The sequence below is a fragment of the Notechis scutatus genome, chromosome 2, assembly GCF_049901735.1.
Source record: "Notechis scutatus isolate UNSWTSFEM ecotype Mainland chromosome 2, rNotScu1.2, whole genome shotgun sequence".
Lineage (NCBI taxonomy): Eukaryota > Metazoa > Chordata > Lepidosauria > Squamata > Elapidae > Notechis > Notechis scutatus.
The window spans coordinates 135,236,340-135,252,777 of record NC_142010.1 but is presented as its reverse complement, the minus strand read 5'-3'; the positions used below and the strand labels follow the sequence as shown (position 1 = coordinate 135,252,777).

General features: G+C 38.7%; 1 protein-coding gene and 1 non-coding gene across 15 annotated transcripts in view; one reads left to right on the top strand and one right to left on the bottom strand.

The window, feature by feature from the left end:
• The window catches only part of SMARCC2 (SWI/SNF related BAF chromatin remodeling complex subunit C2), a 34,213-nt gene extending 20,269 nt beyond the window's left edge, over window positions 1-13,944 (bottom strand). For all 14 annotated transcript variants that reach the window (XM_026680041.2, XM_026680046.2, XM_026680047.2 and 11 more), the window contains exons 1-7: window positions 13,775-13,944; window positions 10,639-10,758; window positions 9,419-9,504; window positions 3,472-3,553; window positions 3,286-3,378; window positions 2,196-2,265; window positions 58-127 (exon numbers count right to left, since the gene is read on the bottom strand). In XM_026680041.2, coding sequence (XP_026535826.2) covers window positions 58-127; window positions 2,196-2,265; window positions 3,286-3,378; window positions 3,472-3,553; window positions 9,419-9,504; window positions 10,639-10,758; window positions 13,775-13,885 — 632 coding nt within the window. In that variant the 5' untranslated portion in view covers window positions 13,886-13,944. The remainder of the gene's footprint in view (window positions 1-57; window positions 128-2,195; window positions 2,266-3,285; window positions 3,379-3,471; window positions 3,554-9,418; window positions 9,505-10,638; window positions 10,759-13,774) is intronic.
• Window positions 13,945-15,455: 1,511 nt separating this feature from the next.
• On the top strand, window positions 15,456-15,537 carry TRNAS-CGA (transfer RNA serine (anticodon CGA)). The gene has a single exon. It is a non-coding gene; the product is annotated as a tRNA-Ser (tRNA).
• Window positions 15,538-16,438: the final 901 nt, after the last annotated feature.

Sequence of the window (16,438 nt, the reverse complement as noted above, 5' to 3'; positions counted from 1 at the left end):
CTACCCATATGCATTTCTCTCCATAAACTAAGGTAGTTATAGAGGACTGAGGCAAACCTGTCAGGATAGTAGCCCCAGTGAAGAAGAACTTGTTTGTCTCTCTTCATGATTGGACGAACCCATTCTTCTAAAAAAAAAAAAAAAGTGGAGTGATTATTACCCAAGTATAAATGACACTTTATTTCACATGTATCAAATGCATCATTGTTGCTCTCAAGTTCTCATAAGAGTAATAGGGCAAATTCTTCAAAATGGGAATGAAGGACTATACCCAAACGAACCGGATCATGCATAGAAGTAATCTTCAGATTCCGTGTGTTTGTAAGTGTATCTAATATTCTAATGCATATTAAAATAAGTTAAAAAAATAGCAAAGAATTACCATTTGGTAAAACAATGCTCCCCGAATTAACTTGAAAAACCATTTTTCTACAGATGCCCACTTAATAGACACAGGGCAAGAGGTCAATTCAACTCTATTCATTGCCAGCTTTCTATGAGAACATATTCAGATAATATAAGACAACCTATTTTCACAAAATATTAAGGAATTATTCTTAAGCATCAAGAACCATATTTCACAATCTTCCCTCCATACAGAAAACTGATCTTTATAATGATGCTGTTGCTTGCTCTCTATGCGCTCTCTATATGAAATGCTATTATTATTTGGTGGTTTAGATTTACTGTATTAGCTCTTTACAAGATAAAATCACAGACAAATTCCATCTACTGCTGTGATGACCCAATGGGGCATGGCACAAAAGCAACAATGTCACAAAAATAGGTAAAGTCCCTTGAATACCTCCAACTTGGCCCTCAATGTCCAGTTATCATCAGCTGGAGAAAAAACTCTCCCAAGAACAGTTTTTAAAGGGAAGAAATTCCATCCGAACCCAAAGTACATATAAATTATAAATAAAAACCAACACAAACCACAGCTGCAGCAATTAACGAGACAGGGCAGGATAAGGAATTGAAGACTTCAAAAGACAACGAAACACACACAGTTGGGAGGACACCACAATTCAGATAAGACTTGACAAACCAAAATAATTCACACTTTGCTTCCAGCAAGGAGCTGTGCACAAACACCCTCTTTATCCTGTTTTCCCAGCTGCAGCTAATTAAGGAAATCAGGGCCTTTTTCTCCCCGTAACCCACATGGTTCCCTTATCTGTTCCTCCCTGAGTACCCTAGGATGAAGAGGGGGTGGGCCTGGGTCTTCCTCTGAATGCCCAGCCGGACTGTGCCCTTCCCCAGTTTCCTCCACAGCCACCTGAGCCACACTCCCACTCCCTGTCAGCTGTTCCACCTCTCCCTCGGAATCAGATTCCAACAGGGGCATGACAACTACCATAGTGTTTATATGAAACAGTTATGGACAGGAGAGGACATGAACAATAACTGAACAAAAGAAAATATATAAATAAAAGCTAGAAGTAAATTCAAGATATAAGCCAGCAGGAAAAAAATACAGTGTCCTTAAATCAGACATGACTAACAATTATTAGGAGACAAAGCTAAACAACAACAATAAAAACAAAATGTACATTGTGGGATATGGAAAGAAAAAAATTGTTATGCATCTTAGACACTAAAGATATTGTAACACTCAAAAGTAAGAGCTTAAATTTTAATTTTAAAAGAATGGAAGTGTTTCACTTTCCTTTTCTATAACTTAAGCTCCCTATCTTTATGGACAAGTGTTTCAGGGTCACTGTCATTTTAAAATGGAATTTCTTTCATTGCAATTGTACTTATTCCATTTACCCACAAAGCCAATGGAAATAAAATCCTTGAAAACGTTTTTAAAAAGTACAATAAAACCTCAATTTAACAGATTATTTATGGTCAGGGTTGTTCATTAAATCCAAAAGTACATAATCTATCTCAATGTATTGTCATTTGCATAATTACATGACTCTTTTAAATGGCATGATTTGCTGTAAAACCTCAATTTAAATCTTGATGCATCAAATAGAGGTGAAGTCTGAATAAATTGTCCGTTGTATTTAACGTCTGTTAAATTGAAGGTTTACTACAGTATATTATTACCTTCTGTACTACTTGTTTAAAGAGATGCATAGTTGTATGTAAACAACCAGTGTTTAGACAACCAATAACCACTGAGAAATATGTTTTAAACTCAAAACTTCGTAATCGCTCTGGCCAAAATCAGAGTGAAATCTTACCTTCTTCCAAGCTACCAGGAACAGGGAAGGCAATATGGGAGGCATTGCTCTTATCTTCGGTTATGGTTCCCTAAAAGGAAAAAAAGAAAAGAAACAAAGTCATGGAAACCTCAAAATTTAAACCATACAGGGGCCACCTGCTACTGAAAATGATTTATCAATGCCTTCAATGCTACTTTTGATTGTGGTGTTGAAGTATGGTTCATACAACCAAAACCTGACAACCCTGCTTTCCACCACTTTAGAAAAGACATTAAATAAAACAGATATAATCTTTGAAAAGATTTAAAATCTTTACCCTTTGTCATTTACCAGAATGACAGAATTCATGCTCTTCATCCCTTCAGGAGCCCTTTTATGCCTTCCCTAGCTCATGGAACACTGCCCAGCTCTGATTTAGCCTATGAATCATGTATAGCATCAACACTGCTGTAAGCTAATCAAGCACAATTCCACAGGGCTAGTCCTTGCTGTTAAATACCTTTCCCAATCTTGAATATTCAGTGTTTGTGCCATTGACTCTTCTGAGGAACCATGCTGATGCAATACAGTACACAATGCATACTCCAGTACCTTTCTGAGGTTGTTCAGCTACAGTTTTGAACTGTTATTGAACTGCAAACTTATGTACAGGATCAAAATGCCAGGTAAGAACAGACTACAAGTTCATAAAACAACCTGACATATAGCAATACCTCATTTCTAAGGTATCATCCTATTTTGCTGCTAATTATTTACTGTTTTCCAATACAATAATGTTGAGCAATTGCAACTAGACAATAAATTGTTGCTTCAGTCGCAAAAGGAAAAAATAATTAAGGCCTCTCTTCAGAGAGTCAGCAGCAGTTGTACCTCACTCTATGAGTCAGCATTATTTCATATCTTGAAGTACAACTAGAAGTAGAACTACATCATGTTCTTCCATGTTTGTAAATAACAGGAAACTGCTGGTGTTTGGGGGCTTGAAACCCCATTGTATATGCAAGATGCTCAGTCGGGAAAAGGTTGCAATATATATCAAGAGAAATGGAAAGCGGTGAGGCCCAAGGTCTGCCATTCCCTCACTAAGCTGTTCTGATGTCTTGCCCACCTGATGTCGTTTGACAATGTCTTTCAGCTTGGCTTGCAATTTGGGGTCAATATCTGGATGCAGATAAATGTTAGGACGGGACAGACAATTGTTCTGAGAAAGAAAAAGAGAGAGAGAAAATTAGTGTTTTGTACTCAGTAAAGTTTACTACCTGAAGTTGTTTTTTTTTTAAAGAGGCCACTTTACCTGTACCAGAGATTTTTCAATAGTCATAAACATCTCCACATTTCGGTCCATCCGTGAGGGATTCTGGAAATCAAAACGTCGCCTTTTTTGGGGGGAAAAACAGCTTTCAATGAAAAGCACAATTCACATTTTGTAAATAACCTGTTTTATAAGTAGGCAGGATAGACGCATTTCGCAAAGTCTAATGTCTGAGACTGGACATCCCAGTAAGGCCACAGAGCAAGCTTGCTATTACAGTCTGGATAACAGACTGACTTCTACATGAAGACTGTTCTTTCTAATCCTGAAGCAAATAAAAGTGTGCATCCCGTATCATAAAATACTCTCCTAAACGAAGCAGCCATAGAACTCTAACTCTACCAATTACTACCTGTGTCACAAGAATAACCCTGTTCAAATAAGATACATTTGCCAGGTTAGAGATAGCATTGTACTGAGGAGTTCGAAGTTCAAGTCCAACAACTTGAATGAAAAACTGCTGGTGACCTTCTACTGCTGCACCATAGAGAGTATCTTAACTTACTGCACCTCTGTATGGTTTGCCAATTGCACAGTGGCAGATATGAAAGCACTCCAGAGGGTTAATGTCATTGCCCAGAAGATCACCGGTTGCCCTCTCCCCTCTTTGGAAGAGCTTTATAGCTCCCGCTGCCTTAAGAAAGTTCAAAACATTCTCAAAGGTCCATCACATCCTGGGAATCCTTTTTTTGAACTATTACCACCTGGCAGACGGTACAGAATAATAAAAACAAGGACAAATAGGCTGAAAAACAGCTTCTATCCCAAGGCAGTAGCTCTTTTGAATTCTGCTGTATAGTGCAGTGTTAGTGTGGTATCGGGGGTTTCTGGTTCAATGTGTGAAGGGTGAAGGATGTGTGTTTGTGTTTATTTTCATGGTCATGGTCATGATGTGCACTGAAGATGGTGTTTGGTTTCATTGTACGAGGTGCAATGACAATAAAGTAAACTAAACTAAACATTTCAATGGATGATTTTGAACAAATCACTTTTTCTCAGCCCAACCTATCTCTCACGTTAGATTTAATTTTTTTAAGGAATGTATTTCACTAGGCTCAATCATCAAAAGGTTTCCTATTCCTGAACTTCCGGTTTGTCGGCTTCGCGCAGCGGCAGGGATTTGCGAAGTTGCGCGATCCCTGCCGCGCTAGCCGTTTTGGGGCTCCAACCCAGCCGGGTAGAATAAGATTCCTCCCTGGCATGAGGACGGTGCAGCGGTGTAATGCCCAAAAGACATAGAATAGGAGGAAGTGGAGAAAGTGATTGAGAGGAGAAAGTTTTTCTTGGCTCCTAGGACTCTAAGACATTCTACTGGCTGCCAGAAGAGGAAAAAAACGGCTTAGGTGCTGAAAGGATAGCTTTCCCTCTTTTCCTACGGAATAAATAACTGGATATTAAGAAACCTATTTCTTTTAGGTGAAAATTGGTTTTAAGCGATGAGTGGGAAGAGAGAGGATTAAAAGAAAACATTTGTATGCTAAGACTTTGTTGGAGCAGATGCCTTAAGGATTTGAAGACTAGAATATATTGCAATAAGATTTTAAACAGATTTGGACTTTCTTTCTCTTGGATTGATATTACCCCAGAAGGAGAAAGTGAGAACTCTGCCTTGGTTTGGACTGACTGATAACTTTGGGATTGTTTTATTTTTTTTATTTTTTATTTAATATTCTGGTTGTTGTAAGAAGAAAGAAGGGGAAAAGAAAAGAAAGATTTATAATGGCTCTTTCTGTTGAGGAACTAAGAAAAGAATATGAACAAGCAAAAAAAATGGTAAAGATGGTGTGGAAGAAGCTTTCCTTTTCTTAGAAATGGCGCTATTAATTATCAACAAACATTACAACAGATGAAGACAGCAGAGGAACAAGAAAGAAAGAAAGGAGCCATTTTTAATGAATCTCAGAACTTGATCCAGAAAGAAGGAAGAGAGAAAGAAAAGAAAAGAAAAGAAGAGAAAAGAAGAAAATTAAAGGACTTAAGGACTTAAGATCTAAAAAACATTTAAGAAAGGGAAAAATAAGGTGCAAAACCAATATGATGATAGTAAACAAAAGGGAAAAGGAATACGACAGAGAAGGGAAGCTGGCAAGGCAGAGGCTAGAAGAAGGGGGTAGAATGGTTTGTTGGGAGAAGAAAGAAAGGGAAAAGGTGGAGAAAAGCTACAATGTTTTGAAATTAAATGAAAAAAAGAAATTTTTTTTGGATAATGGATAAAGTATAAATTTTTTTAAAAAAAAAAAGATTTTGCAAGGTACATAAGATGAGATGGTAGTATTGTAATGATTTAAGAGTTGATAAGAGATTAAAATGTTAAAATGTTTAAAAATGATTGGCTTTAAAATCTAATAATAGGGGAGGTCTAGAATATTGTTTTAATTAAAGAGTTTAATAAGATTATGGTATTGATGTTATTATAACAATTTTTATTATAGTATCTTTTTTTAATATTTGGATTTATTGTCTAATTATGTACTTAATTATGTTGGATGTATTAGTTAGATAGAATGTACCAAGCAAAATCGGATTGGGTATTAGACATTATTTTAAAGATTAATTTGATTAACTTAGGGGGGAGATAGAAAGGCATCATACTCTGATTAATGATTTCAGGAGAAACTTATTTTCTTTTTTTTTTATAAGGAATGAGACAAAGGGATGATAAAAAATGGACAAAAGATATAAATATAATGATTCAAATTAAGATGATTAAGATAGAAGTAAGAAGTGTGAAATATGTGGGGAAGTTAATATAGAAGGCTTAGAATGGTAAATAAAATAAGTAATGATATGTAAGATGAGCATGAATATAATTGAAGTCCATGAAGAGAGAGATACCTAGGTCCAAGTTACTTTCCAAAAAGATTTTTTTTTTTATGTTTTGTGTGTTGTGTGTATATGTCTTTTTGGGGGGAGAATTAGTTAAAAATTGTAGAAATATAGATTGAGAATAATGGTAACTAAGTCAGAAAGAAACAGATGAAATAATAATAATGATATTGAATAAGAGTAAAGAGAAGTAAAGAGAAATTGAATAAGAGGTTTTGGTATGTTGTTTGGAAATGGTTTAAAACAGAATTATAATTTTATCTGACTTGTTAAATTGACAATGAAAAAAGGTTTAAACATGTAATGAATAATGACAATTTGTGTGTTTTAAAAATTAATAAAACTTGTTTTTTTTAAAAAAAAAAGGTTTCCTATTCCTGACATAAAGAATAAGATACATATAATAAAAATTTGAAGTATTTGATTGTAAATGTATTAACAGCGGCTAGGATTGTATTTGCTAAAAATTGGAAGAGTGAGAAAATACCAGCAGAGGAAGAAATTATTAAGAAAATATTGGAATGTGCTGAAATGAGTAGATTGACATTTGAAATTAGAGAACAAGAAGATAAACAATTTTATGAAGTTTGGGATCTTTTTTATCAATGGTTAGATAATACAATATAATAATAGAATATTTAGAAATTTAGGAAATAATGAATATACACTTTTTCTTGGTTTTGGTAATATTTTTAGAATATTTTATTAAGATAGATTTGGTATGATTTTATGAATTGTTATAAAATAAATTAACTAAATTATAGTTATCTCACTTAAGTATGAATTAGTAAAATTATAGTCAAATGATTGTTTAATAATGATATTAGGATATATAATTGTTGATTGATAATATGAGTTATTATGTAATATAATTATTATGATGACTATGAATGGATGCACAAAAAGGAGTGGTAAACCAACCGATACACTGTCTGTAAATTTATGAAGGATGATGATATTTTTATGTTATGTCTTATGTTATGTTTTATGTGTTTTTGTTTGTTGTTAAAATCAATAAAACTTTTACCAAAAAAAAAAAAAAAAAGAATAAGATTCCTCCTATCATGATATGGTGTTGCCCAAACATATATACTTGGTATCTATTACTGGCTGGATTTTATGTTTTATAAGAGCTATGATGCTAAAGCTGGGGACGAAGGAAGGTTGCTGTAATTTTTGAGACTCTTGTGATGACGGGAAGCACTGCATCACAGGCTAAGTTGCTGTTGCTGCCTAATTGTGGCCCTCTACAACCTTCTGAACCTCATGTTGCATTTGGGACTGAAGGAGTTCTCAAGGGGACTAAAACCTCCATGCCCTAAAGGTGGTTTCAAGCTAACCCATGAATGCCACAGGATTGTCACAGGGAATTGTCTCTCTAACACGGAGGAAGCATACACCTAGTATGGTCTTTACTTTGGAACAGGAAATGGACTAATGGGATCACTTCAGAGATAGGATTTGAAAATCTGGTGTACAATTTTTCTTTCCTAGATGGGGAGAATGTACCACACTTGATCCTCCTATTAGACCTCCTGTTCACCTTCAATGCCCCTGACCTTGATACTTTTCTGGATCACTTGCAAGGTTGGAGAGTTGGGGACACTTTATGCTGGTCCCACTCCTACCCTCAGTGGGGGTTCAGTTCTAATGGGTGGTCATGGTTGGGAGGATCAGAACTGCCATCCCTGGGGATTCCAGCATGGAGTATCGCAAAGCTTAGTGCTTCCATCCATGTTATTTAATATCTACATGAAACTACTGGTAGAGGTCATTCAGTAGTTCAGGGTGTCATCAATAGGCAAATAATATATAGTTATGCATACAGTAATACTTGGGCCAAGCCATAGATGGATCATAAGCACTAAATCAGTGCCCAGAGGATCTAAATGGGGCAAAAGAAGCTCAGATTAATCCAGCCAATTTTGTCAACAGATATCTGAGCAACTTAATAATACTGGCTACTCTAGTCATTCTTAATGGAGTCAATTCCCCTTGCAGGGGTTAATTTATGACTTGGATATTCTCCTGCAGCCTGCTTTCACTGCAATTAGTGACTCCAGTTAATGCACCAATTGCAACCTCACTTGGACCAAAATGCTGTTGTAACATTCCCTGGTCATCACTCAACTGGACTATTGTAATATGCTCTATGTGGGGCTGACCCCAAAGGTGACCTTGAAGTTACAGATTGTACAAAATTAAGCAGCTAGACTCCTGACAGAACAACCCTGCCAGGATAGGATAAATCTTATCCTGATGTCACTGCACTGATTGACAATTGGTTTCCAATTACACTTCAGAATGATGGTCATTACTTTTTATGCCCCTTTCAGTGCAGCACTGGCATACATTAGGCATCACTTTGTAAAAATTGGATTTGCCTGTCTGATATAATCATTAAGACAGGGCCTACTTCAGGTTCCCTTCCTCAAGAAATTCATGGGGTGTAAACCACACACAGACAGTGAAGATGGCCTTGGCAGAGAAAAGGAAGACCCACTACTAAGGTAAAAGGAGGTAATTGCTGAACAAGCAGGGAAGATTATGAAGATATCTCAGATAGCCTATCCCAGCCCCCAAATTTACCTAAATGCAAAAGAAGAAGGATGGGAAGCTCATTCAGATTTGTAAGGTTCTGCTACTACGGTATAGTCAATTTTAAGGAAAATAGTTTTAAGCCTACATGGTATCTATTTCTTGGTCTGTAGGGCTGTGGCACAGAAAGTTGTTGACTTTTTTTTAAAAAAAAGTTATTTTAATTTTGCATGCTGGGCTTTTAGTAACTTTGACCTTGCCCTACCAATTAAAGGAAGTGGACTAGAAATACTATAAAATAAACAATAAAGACATTTAAAAGAGGTCATCAGGAAGACAAAATATATGATTTCAATTACAACCCGACATGCCAATAACCTCAACTTAGGAAAGGGAATGTAAAGCAATCATGCAACACTCTTAACACAAGTACAGTGAATCTCTTCTTCTTAAAGGTTAAAATTTTCCAACTGCATCATTAATTTCTACTTGAAACAGGATCTTCTATAAAAACACAGATTGCTATTATTTCATAACATATGAGAATAATAAATAGAAGACTTACCATCCTTGGTCACTCTTGAATTTATAAGCTGCTGCAAGAATGTGACATAGGGCACCACCACCTTTGAAATCTAAGAAGCATTTAATCTATAACAGGCAGAGGAAGCAAAACAAGGAGTTAATTCAACTTCATCTGTTCCAAAAAGTTCCCTTTCATTCTCCTTTCCCTTTCTCTCTTCAACATTTTCATTCCTTTTCCTCCCTTCTGTCCCTTTCTATTGCCTTTTGCTCTTCAAACAAATGGAGCATTTATTTCCCAAAGCTTAATTAACACAACTGAAAGGAAAATGTTCAGGGAGACCACATTAACCAAGGAGTCTAGAATTAATTTTATTTTTTTAATTGCCAGGCCTTGATTCTTCTCTGATTCTGCCTAAAAAAATAAAGCAATTCTACTTTGCACAAACTTGCACTTTGCAAGTTGAATTTGCACAATGTTTTCCTTTCTTTCTTTTTTGCTATGCCTAATCACTATGTGTTAGGAAGAAAAGAAGGTTCAGCTCAGATTCAAAGTGACATCTGGTTGCTTCTTGAAAAGTTAGTTTCCTATAGTATTTTCACAACAATCTAAAAAGTAAACTGCAAAGAAGTAAAGGGAACTATGAAAGTATAGCAAAAATAATTTTAGCATCAAAAATATGTCAACCTTGATCAAAATATAAAACAGTTCTGTTCTGAGTGTGAACACAATAGACAGTGTATGTTTCTCTAAAGAGCAACATTACATGATTGCAATTAACATGACTGCATTATAAGATATGTATTATGCCTGCCTTAGCAGCTATGCACTACGCTATTCCACAAAGAACTCCCATTAAAATACATGGTTTGCATCTGCAATCCCCATTATGCTACGTAGAAGATCTCAGAGCTGTTCCATAAATTATACAGAATGTAACTCTAGAATTTTTCAAATTCTATTTCAAATTCTATTTTTTGCCTGTAACTTCAAATTAGAAACAAAATTTTGTCTGGTGATGTTTCCTTACATAAACACCTCTATAGCATCAGTTTAAAAGGTTTGGTATGTGCCCTCCCCATATTTACAGGAATATTTTTATATAAAGGTCTTACATTCTGAAGATTCTAATGGATCACTCAATTCTTACTAGACTACTCAATTCTTATTAGACTACTCAAAAAACTACTGTTCTGCTGAATATTATCTTCCAAATTACTGAATATTGTTTTCTTAAAAGTTAAGACAACTTTGGCACTTACTGGTAACTTTGTGAGTGGTGCATTGCTGACATGTTTCCCAAATACCTCCTCTTGGAACTGCAGCAGCTGTACCACTAGGTTGGATAATGATTTATTGGTAGGGGGTTCTGCTTGAATGTACTGTGGGGGGGGAACAAAAGAATTGAGGCTAGGTAAATCCAAGCCAAGTCTTCCTAGTAGCTTCTAAGTCACAACCAAGCAATACCCAAAAAGCATCCACCACCTTCAATTTTGGCTTGAAACTACTAATAGTGAGTTAAGTCTTAATCTAAAATGAGATTAGAACTTTTTTCTTTATTTTAAAAGAGAAAGGAAATAGAGAAAAGGGAACTCGCGGTAATATAGAAAAACATTAAAACCAAGTCCCATTTCACCTGCTAGGATTAAAAATTGGGAAGAAACAGTACTCCTTGAGAGATCTACATACAAAGCACCAGAATTTTCCTTTTTAGAATCATAGTACACATATACTTTCTAAGAAATCTTAGTGGAACCATTACATTTAAAGTTCTCAATAGAACTGTGGATATTGGTTATCAACATAAATATCTTTAATAAAAAATTAAAAATGAAAAACCCCTACTACCTTATTGATTACATTTTTATTTAATTTAAACTGGTCATAATTTTACAATATGGATAGCATATCCCCCAATTTACTAGAAACTAATTTTATATCAGATTATGTGGGATACAGCATTATTTTTTTAAAGGGCATTATTTTGGCCTCAGGTGATGCTACTGACATTGATGTAAGCTAGTTCATGTTACTCAATGCTCATTTCATCTCTCAATAGTTGAAAGAGGATTTCTTTCACATATGAATTCTTAGAAATCTTTCCTGACATGAAAAAACAGAATCCAGTGTCATATAAAACTATATACACATTTTCCTTTTGCAATCCTTCATATATCCTCAATTACATATTAATTGTATAAATATACCCTCCAAGGACTGGGGGACCCTGATGCAAAATCTGGGAGTCATAGGAAAGGAAGTTTTTTTCTTCTGGTTTGTTAGTGGGAACAGCTTCTGATATTAGAATACCAATGGATTAGGACTGATTAGCACGGTGTGGAGACATTGCAAATGCCACAGTGTGGAGACACTGCAAATGACAAATTGCCTATTATATTCCTCCTGCTTAAAATTCTACTTCTTAGTACCCTTGTCTATTATCCTACTGGTTTTTAAGGAAGTATGTCAGTTAGGGAAAATGATGCATGAGGAATTTTCTTTTCTTCTTTGAAGAAAAATGACATAATTTTAATTTGGGAGATGGGAAAGAAAACAGGTACTGAATATAACTAGACCAAAAACTAATTCTGTATACATTTATGTAGAATTTCATCCACATTCAAAGAAATTTATTCTGTTCAAGTGTATACTGGAGTATAAGTGTTAAAAATAAATGTATTTTACCAATATGTTTTTAAAATAACATTACTTATAGCAATTATATAGCACTGTTATATAACAGTACACTATTGCATTATCCTTAAGAAAGATCTGCAACTTTCCTTCATAAGTAGAATATGGATTTCCTGAAAGTCATTTGGCTAGAAAATAGGAATGTATATATATTGATAGGGAAAATGCCTAAATGGAATTTACTTAATGAAAATATTAGCTTCCAAATGTTGGACTGCCTGTTACTAATTTTAGTAATAACAATTTAGGATACAAATGGGAAAGGAAATGGGCAAAAGATACGATTTTCCAGGAAAATGGTAAACTGTTAGGATACAAGCTGTCACTCTAAAAAAATGTTGCCTGATGATTTAGCCACTCTCCTTCACTTTGAAGGTAAAAAAAGCCTGGGAACCAAGATTCTGTGCTGCTTGCAAAAAGGCTGCAGTCACCAAAACAGAAGAGATCTGAGGATAATATAGAACTGAGAGTATTTTCACCTGCCTCTTATCAAACTTAATAACATGATTCAGAGTCCTTCCTGTCCATACTGTTTATGGGCAGAAATGGATATATGTATGCACATGTCTACAACATAAATTCCATGGATTCTAAAACTAGTGTTTTAGCTTTCAGCTCCTTTCACCTGACTAGAGATTGAAAAGAAGACATGAAAGGAGCAACTAACTGAACATAGCACTAAAGAACAAAAGCAATAATTCCCAATTGTCTTCCTGACCAAGAATTCTCTTGCAAGAATGAGGCCCAGATGTAAAATTGTGACCACCTTTTGCAAACAAGAATCCACTTGAAAGAAATACACAAAAGCGAAGCTGACTATGTGAAGGAGATTAAAGGGAGGATTAAAAGAATTTCTCCTGGAAAAATAGGAACAAGCACAGCCTCCCATCCATCTCCAAAAGAAAGCCGCGTCATGACCTGTAATCTTTTGCAGGCCAAAGGCCACACTTATTATAATTAGGAAATAAATCACTGAAGTCAATTATTGGGGTTGCTTCTAAGAAGCCGAAGTGGAAGGAAAGTTTCAATGGAAAAGAAGGGTTAGCATCCAGAGGACAATAGGGCAGCAGGTGGAAGCAAGCCGGTGCTAAAAGGTCAGCCTGTAATGCAACCAGTCTGGCATTGCAAACCACCAGACGCCTCTGCAAAAAGGAAAAAAAAAAAAAAAGGAGGATCTACTATTCTATCAGGACAGAGTCGATGCCAAAAGATCGATGCTTTATTTTTGGCAGAGGAAAGCGGGACGGAGCAGTAAGAGGGAGCGAAAAGGGGACTTTGGAAGAAGAGGGGCCGCGGCTTTAAAGGACCCTCCGGGAATTGGGGTGGGGTCAACAGAAATCCCATCATCTACGGGCAGGGGAGGGGGATCTCGCCTCTCTCTTCGGGTCCGCGGTCCTCCTTCCCAATTTGGCAATGCCATCATCGCCACCCACCCCCCGCCTCTTTCCTCCGCCACCCCTCTCCCCCCGAAGGTGCCCATCTTGCTGGGGCGGGTGGGGGGAAAGACAGGAGAAGGCGGTGGGTTATCTGCGGGGCATCTCGGGCCGGGAGGCGGAGGAGGATGGCGAGCAGTTTGGCTTCTGCGCCGGGAGGGGAATGGGAAGGAAGAGAAGCGCCCTTTCCCTCCCCCGGGAGCTTCCAGAAGGTGTCGCCTAAACGGCGGGGAGGAGCACCGGCAGGCCCAGGCCTGGCCCAAGCCGGTACCTTCTTGTAGTTCTTGCCCAGCCAGACCCGCGTGCTGTCGAACTGACTAACGGTGTCCGAGGCCTCGTAGTACTTGACGTTGGGGCCGCCGTCCTTCTTCCGCACCGCCATTTTCCCAGCGCCGCCGGCCTGGGCCGCGCCGCTCTCTTCCCTTAGCCCGCCGCCACCGCGGTCGCCAGCGCTTCGCTGCGCCCTCTGCCGGCCGGCCGCGCCAAGCGCTCTGCACTCCCAAAGTCCCGGAAGCAGCGACCTCTGCCGGCAAAAAAAAGGAGGAGAAAGCCTGGCCGCCCGCCTCGCCTCCTACTGGGCCGAAGATGCCTTAACACGGAGTGGAAGGCGGGAAATGCTCTTGCTGTGAAGGAACAGCCTTCTTTCCAGCCCGTTGCTAATTTAATAAAAGGAACTTGTTTGTTCTTTGTGTGCTTTTAATTCTTTTAATTCTAGGGCGGGTGTGTGGCGCGCGCGCAGGCAGGGGGGGCTAAATCATGACGGTTTCCTTACATTTAGGCTTTAATCGGCGCCACCCTGCATTTTCTACCATTCTTGCTTTCTTCCGATACACTCCGCTTTGGAGCGGAAGGCAGGACAGCCAACTACTGTATTTAGCTGTGGCGATCGCGTCTGGAAAGGATCGCCGGCGAATTTCTGTTCCCACCTCAAGAAAGAAATACGGAATTGATTTTGAAAAATGACCGTGTGACAACTGACGAGAAGGAAAAGGATCATCCCAAACGTTTTTAGGGTATCATAAAGATGATGAGCTGGAAATCGCTTGGGGGGAAGCGACAATCCCAAGAAAACCTCCCCCCCCAAGTCTTGGGTGCGATTCCAAAAGGTCTCCTTCGGCGCGACGCAATCGCAAGTGTCAAGTCGTCTTCGTGAGACTTGGCGCCCAAATCCGTTTGTTTTCACGAGCCTTCCCTGCCTTTTCACCTTGGAAGCCTCCGGGCAGGATCAGTCTGGTTTTGTGTAGAAAACGTCATCCCCCCCCCCCCCTTCAAAGTGTTTTAGCACCAAACGAACACGTCCTCCTTCGTTGCTTATCTGCATCTCTTCAGGCTCAACTGCAACAAACCGGGGTTTCCCTTGCTCTGGTAGAAGGAACGGGCAATCTTTCTAAGGGGACGTCCTAAAGATGAGACAACCACAGCTGTCAGGTCATTTCCTTTATATACCGTACCACGATTAGAAAGGCACTCTGTACACGCGCAGGAGCTCTCCCCGAGTACTAACGCACGCTTCCTTAGACATGGATCAATGGGGGGTGGGGGCAATCTGAAGACATGTGCAAAAAGGAGACCAGAACAAGGTTAGCTTGAGGAAGGGGAGAATAAGACGGCGGGGAAAAAGTTAAAAGAAGGACGAATTGGGAACAGGCGAGTGAAGTTCAAAAATGGAGTCCGTATTGCGACTACGCCAGGCAGGCAGGCAGAGAAGCCATGCAGGCGAGAAGGAGTTGAGCGGAAAGCCGCCGAGGAAAAAAAAAACCAACGGTGCTTTCTTTTGGCTGGGGCTGGCGGGAAAGCTTTTCGCCTTCCCACCTCTCCTATCCCGAAAAGAAGGTTTTAATCGCGGCGTACTCTTCTTTCTTCCCCACTTTCTGAAAAGGAGAAAAAAAAAATCCAATCCAGCTTCTCGATGGATCTGTCTAACTGAAGCTCTACGCAACCCTGGCCCGAGAGTCACGGTGGCCGAGTGGTTAAGGCGTTGGACTCGAAATCCAATGGGGTTTCCCCGCACAGGTTCGAATCCTGTTCGTGACGATGATCTCGTTTTGATTCCACCAGCTTTTGACGATCGCCGACTGGAAAAAAAAAAAAAGGATCAGCCCGGTTGGAAAGCAATGGGAGACGAAAAAACAAAATGCCTGGTGGGACGAGAGAGAGAGCGAGTCGCTCCGGCTTTCGAGGCAGTCCATTTGGGGTGGCGGGGTGAGAGGGTTCCGGTTGAAGAAACAAAGGAGGACATGCGCTGGCGGAGCTCGCTTAGCTGGTGGATGACGCGCTTCGTAGACCAGGATCATGTCAGTTCAGGCAGGGCGTGGACGGAAAACGACCCCTTCGCCTCTCATTTTCTTTTTTAACTCGGGAAGCAAGCTCGTTTGAGGGTGCCCTTTGTCGTTCATATACGGCTAAGCTTGATTTCTGTGATAGCTACAATTGCAGAAGGAAAAAAGAGCAGGGAAGAGATCTCCACAAACAACTTCGCCATGCTAAGAGTAAGGGCGTGACGTGCCCATCTAGACATCAAAGGCTTCCCTTTGTAGAAAATTGTCATCCTCCGTATTTTGTAAATAAATTCGTTAAAGCATTGACATCTAATACACAGCATAGTTTTTTAAGGAATCGGCAACAGGATTTCAATGGTAGACTTCAAGAAGTAGACTACTGCAAGATCCTTTTTGGATGGTCCTCCAAAGCTATTTTCACAGATCTGGCCAACTCTGCGTGGCTTACAAAGGATTAATAATATCAAAATACCAGGGGGGAGATGTAACAAATTTAAAGAAGGAAAATGTGACAGACTTCCTCTCTAGACAATGTTTGCTTACAGCTCAAACTGTAAACTCAGTATCAAAATACAATATACAGCACCCATGCACACACATGCTGGGGGCTAATGAACTCCCCTTACACACCCAGTTTGATGAGTTCACACAACTTA